Below are 18,822 nucleotides of genomic sequence, written 5' to 3'. Positions count from 1 at the left end.
GTGGGGTGGAAATAAGATGAGAACTGTGGAATCGGTGTGTGGGAAGGAAGAGGTCACTTTATGCCAAAGCAATTACCTTCCTCATCCAGGGCCCTGCCAATATGCAGCGTAGAGGAGGGAGAAGGAGAGGTCAGCGAGAGAAAATAAATACACGTCCGCTTAAGCGCTGTTTTCTAAACGTCTGCTTGGAGAAGACCTCCTGAAGTCTAAATGCCATTTCTGAGTCAGTATCACCCCAAGATAAGTGTATGAATTTCCCAGCAAGCCTTGCTGCGCAGCCCCACCGGCTACATCTGCAAACTGCCGGGAATTCAAAGTCCGTACAGACGGAATTACATTGGATGAAGAGTGTGTGTGTTGAACTAGACAGATGCTGCCAAACAACTACGGACCCGCCAGAGGTGAGGTGTTAGAAAACTGTCCCCTTTCGGAATAAAATTACTTGTCATTTATATTTATATAAATATATATCAATACATATATATATATATATATATATATTTTTTTTTTTGGCATGCCCCGGCATCGAGGGGGATCTGTCACAGCATGGAGACAGCAGGGACACGATCTCCCTCGCATGTGCTCGGGCCTGCAAACATACTGCTGGGGAGTAGAGGTCAGGAGCACTCAGGCCATCAAGCTGCTGACAGCTCAGATTTATTTTTAATCTCGCTGCTCGTCGCACAGATCATGTGGCGTGTTTTTTGCGTCGGGGGGCCCGGAGGACACCGCGCCGCAGCACGGTCCCGCACAAAGAAAATTTGACAATATAATGACCTTGGTGAGGTAAAGCCGGGATAATTGAGAGAAAGTGTCGTTGCGATTGTTATTCTGCGAAGCCACTCTTGTTTGACTCTCTGCAAAATCTCCTCGCCTGTGTGTCTGTGTGTGTATTGAGAGTGCAGCTTATTTTCCCCCTCCATCATACACTGATTAACTCTTTGACCTGCCCTTCTTGTCCTTTCACTTGCTTGGAGGACGCCAGGTCGATCGCATGTGCTGTATATATCGCCTTTTCATTTTTGGCCAATTTCTTCATCGTCCAAAAAAAAAAAAAAGGACGACGCCCCATCCCACATTATCATTGCATCAGCAAGCACATCACTCGCTGTCTAAAGTGTCCGCGGTCACACCGGCAATTTTGCTGACGGTACCTTCTCTCTGCTCTCCTCCATGTCTTTGTCTCCCCCCTTTATTTCCCTCCCGCTCTCCATTCTGATAGGTGCCAATTATACAGCCTGCGTGTTGAAGCCTGCCGTGCTCTGCGCTGACCCTGTATGCCAGCTTTAATGTCAACCTCCCGGCTCCGAAGGGGAGGGAATCACCCCGACTTTTAGTCTGCCATCCGGAGGCGAGAAAGGAAAAAGGAGAAAAAGAAGGAGCACGACCAAAATGCAGAGCTTGACTCTTTTTTCCACCCATGTGCTGGGCCTGGCTGCTCCTGCTGTCTGGTGAAACACAGGGTCAGGACAGTGTGGATAAAACCCTTAGGGTTTTGACATTTCGGCGTCACTGTCTCTTTTTTTTTGTTTTTTTTTGCCCCTCAGTGTGTTGTGTGTTTTGGAGCAGACCCAGATGATGGGTTGGTGCTGCTCGGCTATATGCAGAGCCCTGGCTGTCCTCGCGCTCCTGCTCCCCCTGCGGGAGAGGAGCTGTTGGGGACTGAATCCCAGCTCTGGGGATCTGGAGAAGTCCCCACACTCTGATCCAGACCCCTGGGAGGTCCTGCACAGGCACAAGCGCAGCTGGGTATGGAACCAGTTCTTCGTTTTGGAGGAATACACAGGAAATGAGCCGCTCTACGTTGGCAAGGTAAGTGTGCTGTTAATGGATTTGCACACTTTAAGCAGGCTTTTTTACATACAAAATGAATTTCCATGACGAAAAAAAAAACATATTTGCACATGTTCACACACCTAATTTCTTCATTTTTTTTTTTTTTACCAGTCATTTGATAAATTCTGATTCATCCTTATAAACGGCAAAAGCTAAAGTAGTACATGTCCCCAAAATCTTGTAGACAATGTGAAGTTGTAGAAGACTTTGAGAGGGGTTCTGTGTTTATTCATTTTAACCTGGCTGCTATTTTCTTTAACAAAGATTGTGCACAGCATGACAAGATAATTTGTTTTACAATCACTCCTGCACTTTATCTGCATGTTACCCATAGATCCAGGTAACGCAATCTTACAAGATAAATGTATGAAACCCTCCCAAGGTCTCAGGCAGCAAAGTTAATGCGATAGTACGTACACAAAATAACTAATCATGTCTGGGTGAGATACAGTGAAACAGTTTTTTCTGTCACACTCCCGCTATGGATTATGTCCACATTAAAAATGCATGCAGACCAGCAAAAAGGAGTAGTTAGATCTGAAAGTGTGAAAATCATCCATCACGCTTTCTGTGTTTAGTCAGGCTGCTGTTTATGTATGCATTTTGGAGTAAAACAAATAAAACCAAAAAACAACCAACCAGCTGAAACAACAACAACAAAAACTAAATTAGCATGCACATCATTAGTTCTGCCCTTGGAATACACACTTAGCAAAAAATTGTCAAGTTTTCCAGTGTCAATGGTGTCAGCTTCTCCCCTATTATGGTGTCATTTTTCAAGAGGTGCAAAGTTCTTCACGGCCTGTTAATTATGAAGTAAATGCAGGTTTAGAGGGCGGCAATGTGGCCTCACAGCCAGAAGGTTGAGGGAACAATTCCCACTCGGGGCCTTTCTGTGTGCAGTTTGCATGTTCGTCCTGTGTCTGCGTGGGTTCTCGCTAGTTACTCCAACTTCCTCCCACGGTCCAAAGGCTAACTGGCAGCTCCCACTTGTCCGTGGGTGTGAGTGTGAGTTTGGATGGTTGTTTATCGCTCCGCGTTGGCCGTGTGATGAACTGGCGACTTGGTGAACCCAGGATACGCTCCAGCACGCCGAGGGCGGTGGGTGCAGTTTAATTCAATCACCCCCAAACCTTTGAAACACAAGGTGGCAAGAGTTGTGGGCATCGAAACAGCCTTCCGGCCTTAATTTAGTAGATTAAAATGAACAAACTTCTGAATCTTGGCAAGATACATGAAACAACAACAGCAAACAATATATAATTTTCTGAGCATCTGTTACATGTTAAAGTTCATTTAGTTTGGCAACAACACATTTTCCATCACGTACACCATGAATGCATTCACAATCTGTAAATTGAACCTTGGTCGAATATGTGGGTTGTTTCAAATGTCACACAAGTGTTGGAAAGCAAAGAATTTAAAACCTTAAAAAAACAATAATTTTTAATTAACAAAATTTTCCACCCATCCGAATGAAGCGGGGCCCTTTGAAAGATGCATTTTGAAACTGATGGTTTTAATAAAACACGCGATGCACTTTTCAGCACCACAGTGTGAATGGACAACTCCTGTCTGGATAATGGCTCTGGTGTTGTTGCCGTGCAGGCCAGATGGGTCTGGGATTGGTCTCTAGATCCCTGTTATCTTGAAGAATTTTCTCAGTCTGATTATTAAATTACTTCTCATCTTCCTGCTCATCTGCAGCATGATCATTCTGTACATATAAACGTATTTGCCGGGTGTGCCACTGCAAGCCCTTATCCTTGCTGTCTCTGAACCGGATTAGTGACTCCAGCTGGAATTAGGATACATTTCACTGCCCTATTGTTCCCCTCTCTGTTTTTGCCAGAGGGATGTTGGAGGGTAAGCATCTAAATCAGAACCAGCCTCTTTGTGACACTGCTGAAGTTCAGCTAAAGGTCATTTCTTGTCCGTGGTATCTGTCTTCTTTAATTTGTGTGTCTTGTATGCGACTCATGGGGAATTAATTTTTTCTTCTTTTTTTTTAGCTTGAAAAACACATGTTTTCTATTTTACATTAGTGTTGAAGAAGGTCCGAGAGAGGGCGCAGCAGAAATTTAAGCTTTTTTTTTCTTTTTTTTTAACACATACTTGCTGATCTGATTGGTTTTCTTGTTAGTAAACCCCACAGGACATGGAAAGCTGATTATTTATTCATAGCTGTGTAGAGAACTCCTTATCCACATTGAATATACAAAACTACATCTACAAATGCCCCCCCTCATTTTTTTCCGAGTAGGTAGACTGTTTTTTTCCCATTTGTCTATTGATTAATGTTCTGTTTGCTATCTGTAGATCTGAACTTGTGGTGCATACAGTCAGGGGGCAAAGGAGAGTGTTCTGGCAGCAGGCGCGTTAAAAGTCACACTGGCTCCATCTTTACATGTGACCTCACGCTTGAGCTCATCCAAACCGTTCGAGATACAGGAAAAAAATCAGATTCATTTACTCCCCGCGGGCAGCACAGGCTGCCAGGGAGCTGCAGAAGCTGTCACATTATTTGCTTGCGAAGATCACAGTTGTCACAGTGTGCGTGTTCGTGTGTGTTCGTGTGTGTGTGTGTGTGTGTGTGTGTGTGTGTGTGTGTGTGTGTGTGTGTGTGTACGTGTGTGTGTGTGACAAAGCAATACTGAACAAAAAGAGAAGAAGAAGCCCAGGCGGGGCACCCTGACCTCGCGACTGCAGGCAAAATTAAAGGCCCTGCCATGTCAAGTAAATTACCTCACCGATAAGAATTCCTCTTGTTGCCTCTGCAAACAAAAAAAATGGATTCAGTTGGTGTCCCAACCGGAAATAGTTTTCCATACTCAGCTCTTTAATTCCCCAGCAGGTGAAGGGCAAAGACACCAGAGTGACACGACCAGTTATTGCTTTTGTCGGACGCGTCCCGCATATCTAATATGACAAACAAGAGGAGGCCGTGTCCAAACAATGGCTCGGCGGCCGCGCAGCTCGATGACTTCACAAGAAACGTGATTCGCTGGATAGGGAAATGGGAAGCCGCCACTGTGGCCTTGCCCCGCTGCCGTTGCATCTGTGCAGCCCTACTTGGATTTAATGCATTCTGTCAGATTCAGAATTTCACAACCAAACATCTAATTATGCTTTGGCACTCTGCCGCGGGTAAGCGTGCTGGCCTGGAATCAGTCCGCAGTCGCATCCAGCCAGTAAAAACATACATTAAAGAGCTCTAAACTGAAACAGCCTCTCCCACCCCCGCGCCCCCCCGTACCCTTTGTGCCGCACAGATTTGAACGAGTGAAAGCAAATCACCCACTTAGCAGTTAGTGATAAACACGGCGCGATTAAGTTTTACGGCAGAGTATTGATGTGACTTAATATTTGCTAATGCTGAAATGAGCCAGTCTCTGGCTTTCCGCACAGGTCTGGAACCGTCCAATATTGGAGTGCCTGAGTGACAATTTTAAGTGCAATAAAAAAATAAAATTCTGCATTTATTCTATGCATCAACTCCCCTTCCGTCTGCTCCTCTATAAATATTTTAAAGGCCACAAAATGTAACAAACAGGTGTTCATCTTGAAAGCTTGCAATGAAGAGACTGGAGACAGCGCAAGCAGGAGTAATGGGCAAATTACATATTGAAGTAGTAATAGTAATGAGTTAAATACGAGTTAAAAAAAACATGTCTCACAAAGTGGCAAATGTAAAACACTCACGCTGAAGTCTCTGGCAAAAAAAAGAAAACATTAATCTGTCTCAAGTACTGCAGTATGCTGTATAGACTACAGCGTTGGATGGATCGTAATAACATTGAGCAACAGTCATTAGACTTTCATGAGCATGCATGATGAGAAATATCTGACCTGGCAGCAAGAACCTGGTGCTGCTTGTGACAGTAATTCCGTTTAATAATCAAACAATATGCACCAGGAGCCCACAGATAATTGCAGCGGAGCCAACACAATGTGTTACCGCAGAGCCATGCAAACCACTTCATTAGCATTCTATTAGATATTTGCTGTCAAACGGGTTAGAATCATAGAGCTGCTGCAAAGGTCAGTCTCAATAGCGTCTACTCGCACTCGCTGGTGCTGGGAACGCATCGGCGCAGCTGGATGAGAGCAGCATGTTGAGCCGGGGAGGAGGATGATCTAAGCTGACAGAGGAGGGACAACACACACAAGGTAGCCAGGGACAACAGCTTCAGAGTAAAGGGGGGCGGTGGTGGGGGGAGCTCGGGAGGCATCCAGAGGGCCTGTGGGATGGTGGGGAAGCCTTCATCTGAGCCAGGGACTCAAAGAGGATGAGACAGCAGTGAAGTGAAGCCGGCTATGGGGAAGTTATCAGTGGAAAATAGGTGAAAGGACAGAAGGGGAATTTGGTTTACACTTATAATACCGCACTGGGGCAAATCTGCCTTCAACAGGGACAAGTGGGAGTGGAGAGAAGATTAACTGGCTAAAAAATATCACATTAAAGAAGACAAATCTGACCCACACTACCACTGAATGCTTATCAACAGTTTTTAGTCTAGTCCTGCAGCCTTCAAATAGCATAATAACCTTGTTGTTTTTATGTATGTATGTATGTATGTATGTATGTATGTATGTATGTGTGTATTACATTTTTTTTAAACACAGCTCAGCCTGTGAACAGTTTGGCTTGTCAGAAAAAAATAATAGAACTGTGTTTCATTGACGTTGTTAATCATTAGAATGTAATCTGGAATCCATTAACTAGTTTGCTGAGTACCCTTTAAAAAATTCTAAGTAATAATAATAATAAGAAAATCCCACCTGAGAAGCAGGTGGAGTCCCAACAATAATGTGCCAAGTTTCCCTCCTATTGAAAGAAGAAAAAGAAAAAAAAAAGCAGTTCATTAATCTGTTGGCGTTGACTGTGCTGTGTCTGGCTAACGAGTGCGTGATTGGCAACACCTGCTGATTGTGCAGCACCTGGGCTTGATTGTGCTATATGTGGAGCACCGTTTGCAGCTATATTTGGCCTGATTGGTGCTTCTCTCTAACTAAGGTAAGGTCGCTTGCTGCCTTTTCCTCACGATTTGACTGCTTCTCTTACCTGTTGTCCAAGTGACAATAGAAACACACACACACACACACACACACACACACCGCACAATCAAACTTGGTGAAGTTCATTTGAACACAGACGATAAAAACACGGAACTGGCAGAATTCAGGGTTCCCAGGGCTTACAGGGTAGATAAATAAATAAATAAATGAGTAGCCGGCAGCACCAAAAATAAATAGGAAGGCAAAACTGTAGATGCCCGGAGCTTCCTTAACCCATAAACTTTAATACTTAATAAATATTCAGGCCCACTGAATCGTATCCAAAGCAAATAAATCTGCCAAAATACAAGTTGCTCTCTAGGAACAATAGTAACACTCATAGACTCGATTTTGTGGAAAGTCCAGAGATTTGGCTGTTTGCGCTGCTTCGAAAGAAATTTCAGTTATTTAGAGACTCAGCCACAACCCTCACCTTGTCTGTGTGTTGCAAAAATTCCATCTGGATTGATGCCTGAGTGATAACAGAGATGCATGAGTTTGGCATTTTGGTGTAAAAATGTACGACACATTTTCCCTTTTGTAGCTGATAATGTGACTTAATGAAATATTAAGAGCTCTTGTAGGCAGAGGGAGTGCTGAAACGGTTTGAAGCTGTTCTGTATTTTATTTTTCTGTCTGTATTCTCTTTCATGTGTTGTTTTTCTTTTCTTTCTGTTTTATTTTTTGAATGCGGGGCCGTTGAAGTTTCCTGAAGTGCTGATGTATTGAATTTTTCGACATCCCCAACAGGTCTGATCGTGAATAATTCACGAGGGTCCTTGGCTGCGCTGTGCTGAGTATATAGACGAACTTTGAATGCACACAAAAGTTACGTTTTTAGATCCCTCTCTTTTGCCTTGAATAAAGTGGATAAAAGGTAGCCTGGAGAGTTTGCATTTGAGATCAAGTTGTTTTCTCCATTTCAATAAAATAATGTCGACACAGTTCTGTGCCCGCTTGTGCCTTTCAGGATGGCTTACCGAATTTCTTTTTGTGTAAAATATTCAGGATAAATGAATTAATTTGTGTTGACAGCAGAACGCAGGCTTGATATGGGAAGACAAAGGTGTTGGCCAGACTCAGTGGGCGAAGGCTATTTTTCCCCGTCTGCTCAGAATGTAATGACGCACTGCAGAGCAGACAGAGCCTCACTAATTGCATCTCAAATATCTGTTAGACATGAAAAGCGGTTTGATCTCACTTTTTTACCTGCTGCTAGTTTTCATGACTGCGGTGCCACTTATGTTGCGAGGTAACACCAATGAACGTTTCCTTGAGAGGCACAGAGACACAGTCGTATTTCGTGCTGATGCCTTGGGAAAGTTGGTTTCATCGTGTCGAGTGCGTTGTTGTGATTGATTCCTTGGTCATTAACGAACCCCACCTCGCTCGCGGGGGCCGCGCGATTTAAGCCTATCAAACCTCCAGTGATTTAACAAACATAGACATGGCGTCGTAATTAGATTTCACTCCATTTTCAGCACAAGTGTAATTTCATACAGCCGTTTAAGGGTGCACGAAATGAGGGTCTTGGCTTCCATTTTCATGTAAAGTGGGAAACAGTGATTTGATTAACAGCTCGTTAGGATTTCACCTTAGTGAGACCTGACTAGATGTTAGCGTCCAAGTTGTTGCTCACGAGAAAGTACCGCTCATGAAACACTGCACCGTCGATGATGCACTTGTACGCCGCGTGAAAAATATGTTTAAGGTTAAATCAAGGCTTGTTTGTCAAGTTGCATCTGAATTGAGCACAGGATCCAATTTATTACCCGCAAAATCATTTAAATTTTAAAGTTTAATTGAAAAAACAAAAAAAGGTTGAGAAAGAGGTCAAAAGAATCCCAATTTGTGTTGATCAATTTCACGGTCATCTTTGTAATTGGAGTTGGGAGTCTGTGGAAACTGGCTTGTGTGCTGCGATATACATAATTGCCTGAATTTTTAATATTTGCCACATTAAGCCAGCCGTGACTCCAAATTTCACCAGAGAAGTCGGGTGTATGAAAGTTTACAGCACCACCAGCAGCACTGCTTTCAGCTCTGAGTTAACGTGTGTGAGCCTCTAGGCTGCTGTTTTCTTGTTTGACACATAATCATGACTGCTAGTCTGCTCCAGTCAAAGAGCCAGGAGCTGACAACATCAGGTTTTTTCTCTTTTATGATTTTTTTTTTTTTTTTGAGCCACCAAAACTTTGTTTCTGCGACGACATACACATCAGCACCTACTGTATGTTTGGTCAGAATTGTTCCTCGTTCAACCACTAGCAATCAACCACTCTATAGCCAAGATGTGTCCAGTGTTGTGTGTTCTCTTTAATCGTACCAATATTTTCCTAAAAGCACATTTTTTTTACAATTGGGCTTCTCAGCCATATTAATTCAGCTTTTTCACACCCACATAAAAATATTAACACAAAACCTTTTTTATAACAGATAAGAAAGATTTTCAAAAACATCTGTGAAATCCTGTTGGACATGTAAAAACAACAATAATGATGGACATGCACTGCATTTGCTCTTGAGCTTGGTCGATATTATTGACTTGTTTACTGACTCTTTTGAATGAGTAAACACGGTCCTAACTTTATTAGCCTATCCTCTGTCGAGCTTCTATTCCAGAAACTGCTCCAGAATGTCTGCATCTTTCATATAACAAGACTCCCATTCCACATTTTTTCTTGGGCTTTAATGGCTGGGTGCCGAACCATGACACAAAACGTCTTGTTTTTTCGTTATTTGTTCTTAGCAATAACTTAATACCTACCGCCCTGTAATGAATGGTGCAGACTTATTGGTGGGTTATGTTGATTTTTTTGGGGGGTACAAAATCCATGCACCAGCCTTACTACTGTTACCAACCAGTGAATTTAGGACCCTAATATGCTGAAACTGGGGATGCATTGGCCACCTCTCACTGTAATTAAATTCAGTCATAATGAATCACACAGCCCCATTCCCTAATCCCTAAAACAGGACATATTTCCACTGGGAAGAGAAATGACCTACATGTCAAGGCTCTTAGGCTTTTTGCTCGAAGCGCATTTACACAGTGTGTGCATACTCTGAGAGCTTGACTAAGACGCACAAACTTGTTTTTTTTTTCCCCCCCGCTTTCCTTTTAGCTGCGTTCAAAATATTTGTAAGCACTCTTATGCATGCCAAATGCAACGAAGAAGGACTGGCTTCAAAAACATCGATATCGAGTCAAAGTGGTTTTCTTTTTTCCTCAAATGCTTTTTCGTGTCTCGGTTTCAGTTAGAACTTTGTGACATGAATAGCAATGTGACGTGCTACGGCTCATTACTCTGCAGAGAAGAATCAGTGTGTTGTAACGTGGGGCACTTAGAGTATTGTATGAGTCTTTCTGCAGGCCTGTATTGGTGATTCACAGCAATGCCTGGGCACCTTTTGATCTCGCAGCCTTATTTTATCATTTGCAGAGCAACTTGGTTGCAGCCCAAGATACTGTCACTGTTTCACTGCAAAGAGGAAAATAGAGAAATACTTGGAATAGAGATATTGTGTATGTGTGCTTGTGTGTATTTGTGTACCTTCGGATGGCTGCTTAAAATTAAAGACATAATGGTTTTAATACAACGACGTAGTTTAATTATGATTCCCATCTTTGTTGTAGGTGTCTGAAATGATGTGTTGATTTAATTAAAGTCTAATTGCATGCAATCGCAAGGTAGAAAAAAAGTAAGTAAATAATGAATCGCTAATTATGCTGTGCTGGGAAATGCACTTTCCGTTCAGACAAAACAAATATTGTTTGTCGACGATAAGTGTAAAGAGTGCACGTCTGTCAGGTAACAAGAAAACATGTCGAGCAATTTGCCAATGTGACGGATGTAACATGATGAACGTTTCAGACTAAGTGGAGATGCGAAAATAGCACACTGTGACGATCCACCGGGGGGGGGGTGATATTTCTTTTTAGAGCACATTGGTCTGGTCGTCCTTGGACCGTCAACTACTTCTTGCTTTAAAGTGGTGTGTCTATTATTCTTTTACCTGTCTTTTCACTTCCAGTTTTGTATGATCAGCTCTCACTTGAATTGCAAGTGTTGTTGTTTAAAATATAAAAGGAAGAATTTGGCTCCATACAGTCATTTTTAATGAATTCATTAAGAATGACTGTACTGAGCCAAATTCTTCCCTCTCATCGACTCTTGCATGAGTGAATCTGAACTTTTGGTGCCAAAGGCTAATTCTTAAAAAGAAAAAGAAACAACCACACTAACTTTATTGAATACTGCTGGTGGCTGAATCAATTCTCTTTCATCTTGTTCTCTCACCCCATGTATTCATTCAATCTCAGGGACAACGAAGATGAGTGGAGATGATACAAAAAAATGTTGGGCAGACGGGGAAAAAGTTCAACTTTTTATCTTGACTGTTGTGCTCTGATTGTGCTCTGCGGACGGAGCAGGCACAAGCACAAATCTGGTTGGTTAATTAAAAACCTGGATGCATCACAACTTCCTCAAACTCAACAGTGATAAATCAGATCTCATAATCATTGGTCCCAAATCCCTCACTAAATCCACCTCTGACATCACCATCAGCATCGACAAATCCCATATAACCCCATCATCACTTGTCCGCAACCTCGGAATCCCTCTCGACCCCAACCTCACCTTCGACCACCATATCTCCCAACTTGCCCGCTCCGCCTTCTTTCACCTGAAAAACATCGCCAGACTCTGTCCCTTCTGCACTCCCTCTGCTGCTGAAACCCTCACACACGCCTTCATCACCACCCGACTGGACTACTGCAACAGCCTTTTCTACGGCCTCCCATCCTCCACCCTCAACAAACTTCAATACATCCAGGACTCCGCCGCCAGACTTCTCACCAGTTCCTGCCCCTACGACCACATCACCCCCGTCCTCCACCAACTCCATTGGCTTCCTGTTGCCCACCGTATCCAATTCAAGATCCTCCTCCTCACCTTCAAGTCACTCCACAACCTGGCCCCTCCCTACTTGTCTGACCTCATTGTCCGTCACACCCCAAACCTTCGCTCAGCTGATGCAAACCTCCTCTCACCCCTTGCCATAACCAAGCACCGAACCCTGGGGGACCGGGCCTTCAGTGTCTCCGCCCCCACCCTCTGGAACTCCCTCTCCAAACACATCCGCAACTGCACGGAGCTCAACAAATTCAAGTCTGCCCTCAAAACCCACCTCTTCAGACTTGCCTACCCACCACACCTCCCAGCCCATATTTGCCCTCTCAACCCTGTCTGTTTTTAACTGATTTTATTCTTGTGTTACATCTATTTTAATCGTTTTTAATTTTTAAGTTTTTTATCTTAATCTCTCACATTGTTTTATATTGTTATTTTACCTGTAAAGTGACTTTGAGCACCTGTAAAAGCGCTTTATAAATAAAAAACATTATTATTATTATTATTATTATTATTATTATTATTATTATTATTATTAGTAATAATAATAATAATAATAATAATAATTACACCATATAATTGATTTCTTCATTATGGCATTTAAACAAAAACTACCAGTGGTGCATTCAACCATATCTGTTTTTCCACAGCATCTTTTTTAAATTCTAAAACAACAACTCAAAGTCAGGGTGTACTGTAGTTACGATACATAATTAAAATTAAAAATGCTCAAAGGTCATTAATATCCTTGTGCATCTAGAGCATCTAGAGAGCAAGCGGAATGACAATAACTTGACTTAAATTTGATTCCCTGACAATCATACTTTGTCTTTTTTTCTTTATTTTCTAATTAATGTGGACTGAGCTGCATCCACTCCTCAGGCTGATATCATTGCCACTCTGCTCTTATTCAGGTAAATCTGTCGGCCCTCGAGAAGTTTGTGCGATCTCTTTGATATCCACTCTTTGGAAGCCGGCCCATTCATTTTCTATGGACGAGATGAGTTCGCAGTCTGACAGTGTTAAATTATGCCGAGGGGCGAAGGCTATGCAAAGACTATGGGATGACTCAGGGATGGATGGGCCTATGATCTGTGGCTGTTATTGAATTTGGCTGGCGATCTCCCTAGGAAGGAAGAAAGGAGTCAGGAGAGTGATTTCCGCTCCCCCCCCCCCCTTTTTTTTTTCACTCAGTGCGAGACTAAATATATTTGCTTCTTGAGGGAATGTGTACACATCAAAAAGTCTTTCCCCCTCCCAAAGGCCCGCTCATGTTGGGGTTTAATAAGGTATTTTATTGTTTGAAGTGTTACTGCTTGTTTGAGTTGTTTATAATCCCTTTGGATGGGAGCGCTTCAGTTGCTTGGCGTAAAAGAGACAGCATTACCCATGTTTCCCCCCTCTTTCTCATTCGCATCTGCACGTCGCGTTTTGTAATCCAGGTGGGCTTTTCATTCTCTGCCCAAAGACTTGAAGCAATGCGTTAGTCACAGGGCTCAGGATGCATCAGTGCTTCAGTGGCGGCTGATAGACATGTTTTTTGGGAACCGGTGTGTAGGTGCGACGCAGGCTGGAATGTTAATGGCAAACTGGAGAACGCAAGGATGGCATGCGGCAGGAATGTGAAGGTTTCCGAGCAGCTGTGGCTGACAAACATAGTGAGCAAATGTAGCGTGACTTGTTTTCTAGCAGGAGTGGTTTGTTGTTGGTGTTCAATTGAGGTCTGATTGCTGCACATAATGTCCACTTTTTTCATGATAAGGAAAAAAAACAAAACCCAGTAAACTAACTTTGATTAATGCTAAAAAGGATGGCGAGTTTAATTCATAGGCTTCCAACGTAGAAAAATAAAATAAAAATAAATCATTGGCTTCTCTACTGTACTGTACTGTATTTATGTCAATAAATTCAGACATACACTCACGTTACTTATTTAAATACACCTTGCTAAATATGTATATGCATATATGCACACAGCTACAAGGTTAAGTGTGATACATTATTAAATTAGGTTAGATTAGATTAGATGCATCTCCCGCCTATTTAAATTTACTGGTTTGGTGTCAAATAGAATCAGAAGTTCCACTCATTATATGAGGAGTAATTAGAAAGAAAAGCCCATGTGGCATTCAGTGTGCCTCTTTAGATATAACACAATGTTTGATGACCATAACTCTGCTAATAGTGCTAAGTTAAATAGTGTTTGGGTCTCTGAAGTATCCCCACCTTCTCAGAGAAACTTTCTAAGATAATACCCTCCTGTGGTCTCAGGGAAGAGAAACTAATGTGGCAAGTACTTGCCTGTTGTCAAGCCCGACTTGTACTCCTATTAATGTTTGATTACAGCCTTATGTGCAAGAGGCAAAGACACCGCAATTTGGCCCAATGCCAGCGGCATTAGCCTCTGAAAGCTTGAGCGTGAGTTTGCGACTGTGAGGACAGGTGGAAGCTGGAGTTCTGTGGAGATTTTTTTTTTCTTTTGGCTATTTTAATTTTTTTTTTTCTTCCAGAGACAAAATAATCACTCACACACACACATACACACAAATCCCTGCGTTTATCCGAATACGATGAGCTTTGTAGCCTTTGTACGTAAGTGCTAGTTGTGCATCTTTGAATAAATAAATAAATTATTTTGTGCTGCCAGGTCATGCGGGTCTGTTTTGATTTAGAATCGTGTGACCGAGAGGCAGTGACAGGACCCAGTGGTGACATCGGCTCCTCTTCTGCTGACTTGTCATCTCTTTGCTTTGGGGTCTTTTCAGGGACGGGATGGTGGCACGCGAGCAGCCATGTCATACTCACTCCTGGACCGCGAGGTTGTTGCCGTGTTGACAGGAGTTCGGTGTTTCCCACATGTGCCACACACAGTCAGAGCTGACCCGTGAGCGGAATCGCAACGATTGTAGTTTAGACCAGTAGTCAGTAACAGCAGGGGCGACTGGAGACAAATGAGGACTGACTGACCTGGGGTTATTCCAGGTAGGACGGTTAGCTAAGTCTAACTCCAAACAATGAGTTGACTGAGGGTCTGAGTATCTGCTTCCAGAAGAGCAAATTAGAACTTGTTCAATCAGCTTTGAATATGTTCACCTTACGCTCAGTGTGTGCACCACAACGGCACAATACCCACAATGATGGAGAGGCAATACAACAATACGTTATCATTGCAACCGTCAACAAGAGGAAGTCGACGTACTTCATCCGGCCAAAACAAGATATTTTCATATGCTCATATGGTGAATTTGAACATACCGACTGGGTTTACATACCGATTGGGGGGAAAACACAGCTGCAGTAACTAAAGAGAAAAATGTCACTTGGAATAGGACTGAGCTGCTGACCGTTTGCACTCACACTACACATTATGGCACTATTTCTAATTGGATACATAAATCATGGATTTTTGTTATTTTACTTTGAAAATAAATGCCTCAGCACTATATCAAGCCTTTACCCGCAATGAGAGATTTTCTGAATTTGCTTTACTAGCGTGTCTGTGAAAGTTGTGTCGATGAAGGGCGTCCCGTTTGATGTATCACCCCATTAACATACCAGGTTCTGTCTGAGTGGCACGAGGGACGGAGAGCCTTCACGGCCTCATCGCGGAACCTTTTCACGCGTTAGCTATGACTTTTACTAAAGGCCACTTTCAATAAATGTCAGAGTCCAAACATGAGTAAACAGTTTTAGCTCTGATCAAATTCCACTGGGGGATGGGGGTGCGGCTGATGTACACGGTGAGGTTGCCAGGCTTCGTAGGATTACAAGGGTTCCACTTTGGAAATGGCACATTAAACAAATGGATCATTTCCCACCGGTGACGACAGTATTTATTACTACGGCTGCGGAGGCCCTTGCCCTTTAGCTTCACGAATCGCCCAGCTAAACATTGAGCCTGTGCCTGACCCATCGCAATGGGCACCAGTTGTCGCTCTGGTTACAGCAGCTCAGGACGGGAGCGTCGCACACTCAGGGCTAATTAAGGGCACCTGAAACTGTTGGCAGTTACGTACAAGTGTTCTCCAGGAGCTCAGGACAACGTAACATCCTCCTGCTTTGTATTGAGTCTGCAGCAGAACACACATTAAACTTGACCTTGGAAGGAAAAAAAAAACAGCAAATTCACTGTGATTGTTTAAACGTATTTTAAATACATATGACAATATTGTTGTTGATGCACAGTTTAGAGAAAATGCGATGTGCGAGGACAGGATCACGTTAAACAATAGCCAGTGTTCAACCGGGACTCTCAGCTGTGACAACGTCAATGAAATGTAAAATTCAAAGACCAAAAGATGCTGCTTGAAGGAATGCATCACGTCTAATAGTCGTGAGTAGTGCTGTCTTGTCACTCTCCTCTTCTTGATATTGTGTAATTTATGGGTAATAACAGGACGGTTATCGTTTTTTTGATCGGTTCTCCGATATTTGGATTGTTCATTGTCCTTGTCTGTCATCTTCATCCTTATCTGCTGGTGAGTGGCAGCTAAGAAGAGATTATTGATGTAACTGTCAGCAGGCGGTCACCTCCGAGTGTCTGGAGTGTTGAGCATTCTGCGCCGAACAGGTTTTTAATCAGAATAATGTGTGTCGAACAACAACCAGAGCAGCTTGTCTGGGACGACTCTCGCATGCCTGACCAAGGAAAATAGGGGAAATAATGGCAGTAAGTATGAAAACTGGACTTGTTTGTGCGTGAAAATCCCAGTAGATCAGCCATTTGTGAAAAACTCCTTGCACCAACAGCGATGCCTTTCTTCCTCATTCCGATGCTCAGTTTCAGCTTCGTTCAGTAGCTCGTCCACATGCCTCAATAAATTGGGTTGCTGCAATGTGATTGGCTGATTAGCCATCTGTTTTAACAGGCTATTTGTAATTTTACCTCATCAGAGCTGCTGAGTGTGCGTGTTTCTTTGTGTGTCTTTGTCAGTCTATGACATTATTATTATTATTATCCTCAGTGATTTGTATTCAAGTGTTAATTTTTTGTGATTATTTTTGGTTTCATTAGGGTATTTTTGATACTATCTGAAGAGTTTGCAGCAGTTTGATTGGCAGCTGGGATATTTTGGCTCCATTTGCTTTGCACTGGGCACAAGTTAAGACGAGCTGCCCGCCTTCGTATGTAAATTCTTCCGTCTGTTCATCTATATTTGTAGATGTATTGAGAAACTGATAAAAGTTGTGCCAGTGTGCACAGACAGCTATCGTTAACGAACGTAACCTAGATGGATGGTCCCTGAAATAGAGTTGTGAATGCATGTTTGCACATTTCCGCCAGGAATCTTGTGATTATGAAGTAATCGAGGGCCTCTCCCCCGAAAGCTCTTTCCCAGCCAGTTGCACTCCACTTCACAGTTTAATTAACATGACTCTGACGGCTCTCCTGAGTGCCGTGCAACCCCACGCGTGATCTCGACGATCCCCAAGCATCTGCGCGCGTTTAAATATCTGATAACTCTGTAATTAGCATCAATTGGATAAATGATGCCACTCCAATGGTTGTAAAAGCTAATCGAAGCAGAGTTATGTACAAGGACAATGTGGCGACGTCTGTTTAGTTTGTTGCTGGACACACATCTGCTTATCAAAATATTTCTTTTTTTCTCCTGCACAATTAGTCAAGTGAATTCTTCTCTGTTACAGTAGAATACCTTACTTTTTGTAGCTTGCAGATTTTAGCAGCGTGCCAGGTAGTTTTTTTTTTCATGTGACAGCCAACGGGGAGCGGCAGCAAGACGGATGGAAAGCGGCCACTTTGGAAAGGTCTGTCACTTTTCTCTTGGCACAGCGAAGCACTTTGTGAAGTGGCGGAGCTTTTTTTTTTCTTCCTTTTTCCTTCAACTTTACTGACACAGCCGCCCTTCCAGCATGAGCCACCATCACAAGGGAAAATGTCTAGCAGGTTTTGCCTGAAACAGCTGGCAGGATAGCGTGAAAAAGACGTGTGCAATAATTAGTAGTTGTTCCCAGTAGTAGTGCTGCAAGTCCATTTGTTCATCCAGCACAGACCTGACGGCATCTGGAGCTGCGTAAATCCCTTTTCATTTTAACCTGGAGACAGAAAACAAAGAGCCTCACTTACCTCGTCCTCCTTATTTAATTTACCCACGTCTGCGTTTGCCGGCACTTGTTATTCAGCCTTTGCAGGAATTTGATAGACCTGAGCAAACCGTTTGTTGTTTTAAATGACAAAACGGCGTCTGAATCAATTCTTTTCTGAAACGTACATTAAGCTCAGTGGGATTCCGGAGTCAATCGATTCAAAGCAATTTACAATAGTGGCAAGCAGGGAGTGGGAGTGAGAGAGCGAGAGTGCTTGCTGCCACAATCAGGTCCAATACCAAAAGGAGACAAAAAAACGGAAATGCTGCTGGGTTAGGGTGTCTTTAATTCTTGTGGCTTTTATACCATCATCTCAAAGGGAGGTTTCTGTCTAGGTAGCAGGTCGCCTTGGCACCCTGCATTTCACATCACCAGCCCAGTCTTGCTTGTGCGAGCAGTGACCCTGGGAAGAAGCCCTGTCACGCCAAATACATAAAACTTTATGCACAGGAACAGTTTTGGCCAAGATCCAGCAGCACTTTCGTCAGTATGCCAGTATTGAGATGCTTGAATGTCATCTGGTTGTTATTTATAACTGTCTATAACAATAAAGCATTGAATTGAGCCCTGCAAGGAGCACCATGCTCAACTGAATGCAGCAGCATCACATGTGGTGTGGACACGGATTCCTTGATTGTCTGAAGCTGAGGAGAAACTATTTTTTGCCCCCAATTAGGGCCGTATACTTGTAGTAAGAGGGAAATGCACAGGGAACAAGAAGGTTTCCCTTCCTTTGCTGTAGTGGAAAGACGGAATGTGTATTCTTTTGTGTATTCTGGGATTCAAAGAGTTCCTTAAGTAATGTCTTAGAAAGAAAAGGAGAGAGTCAATCAGTAGGCCGATAAGGCTGTTAGATCACCCGCTGTTATAGCTGCAGTCAGAGGGTCCATGGCCACAAATAGGA

The 18,822-nt window shown here is 43.0% G+C and overlaps 1 protein-coding gene across 1 annotated transcript in view; it reads left to right on the top strand.

The window, feature by feature from the left end:
• Positions 1–18,822, top strand: part of LOC142902497 (cadherin-7-like) — a 67,237-nt gene that overhangs the window by 3,425 nt on the left and 44,990 nt on the right. Inside the window, exon 2 of the mRNA XM_076047625.1 lies at positions 1,223–1,812. Within this exon, the coding sequence (XP_075903740.1) occupies positions 1,576–1,812 (237 nt within the window). The 5' untranslated portion in view covers positions 1,223–1,575. The remainder of the gene's footprint in view (positions 1–1,222; positions 1,813–18,822) is intronic.

This window comes from Nelusetta ayraudi, unplaced genomic scaffold, assembly GCF_046127955.1.
Source record: "Nelusetta ayraudi isolate G7.1 ecotype Tasmania unplaced genomic scaffold, CSIRO-AGI_Nayr_v1 ptg000094l, whole genome shotgun sequence".
Taxonomy (NCBI): domain Eukaryota; kingdom Metazoa; phylum Chordata; class Actinopteri; order Tetraodontiformes; family Monacanthidae; genus Nelusetta; species Nelusetta ayraudi.
Note: the sequence above shows the minus strand (reverse complement) of the source record. Positions and strands in the feature narration are given on the sequence as shown.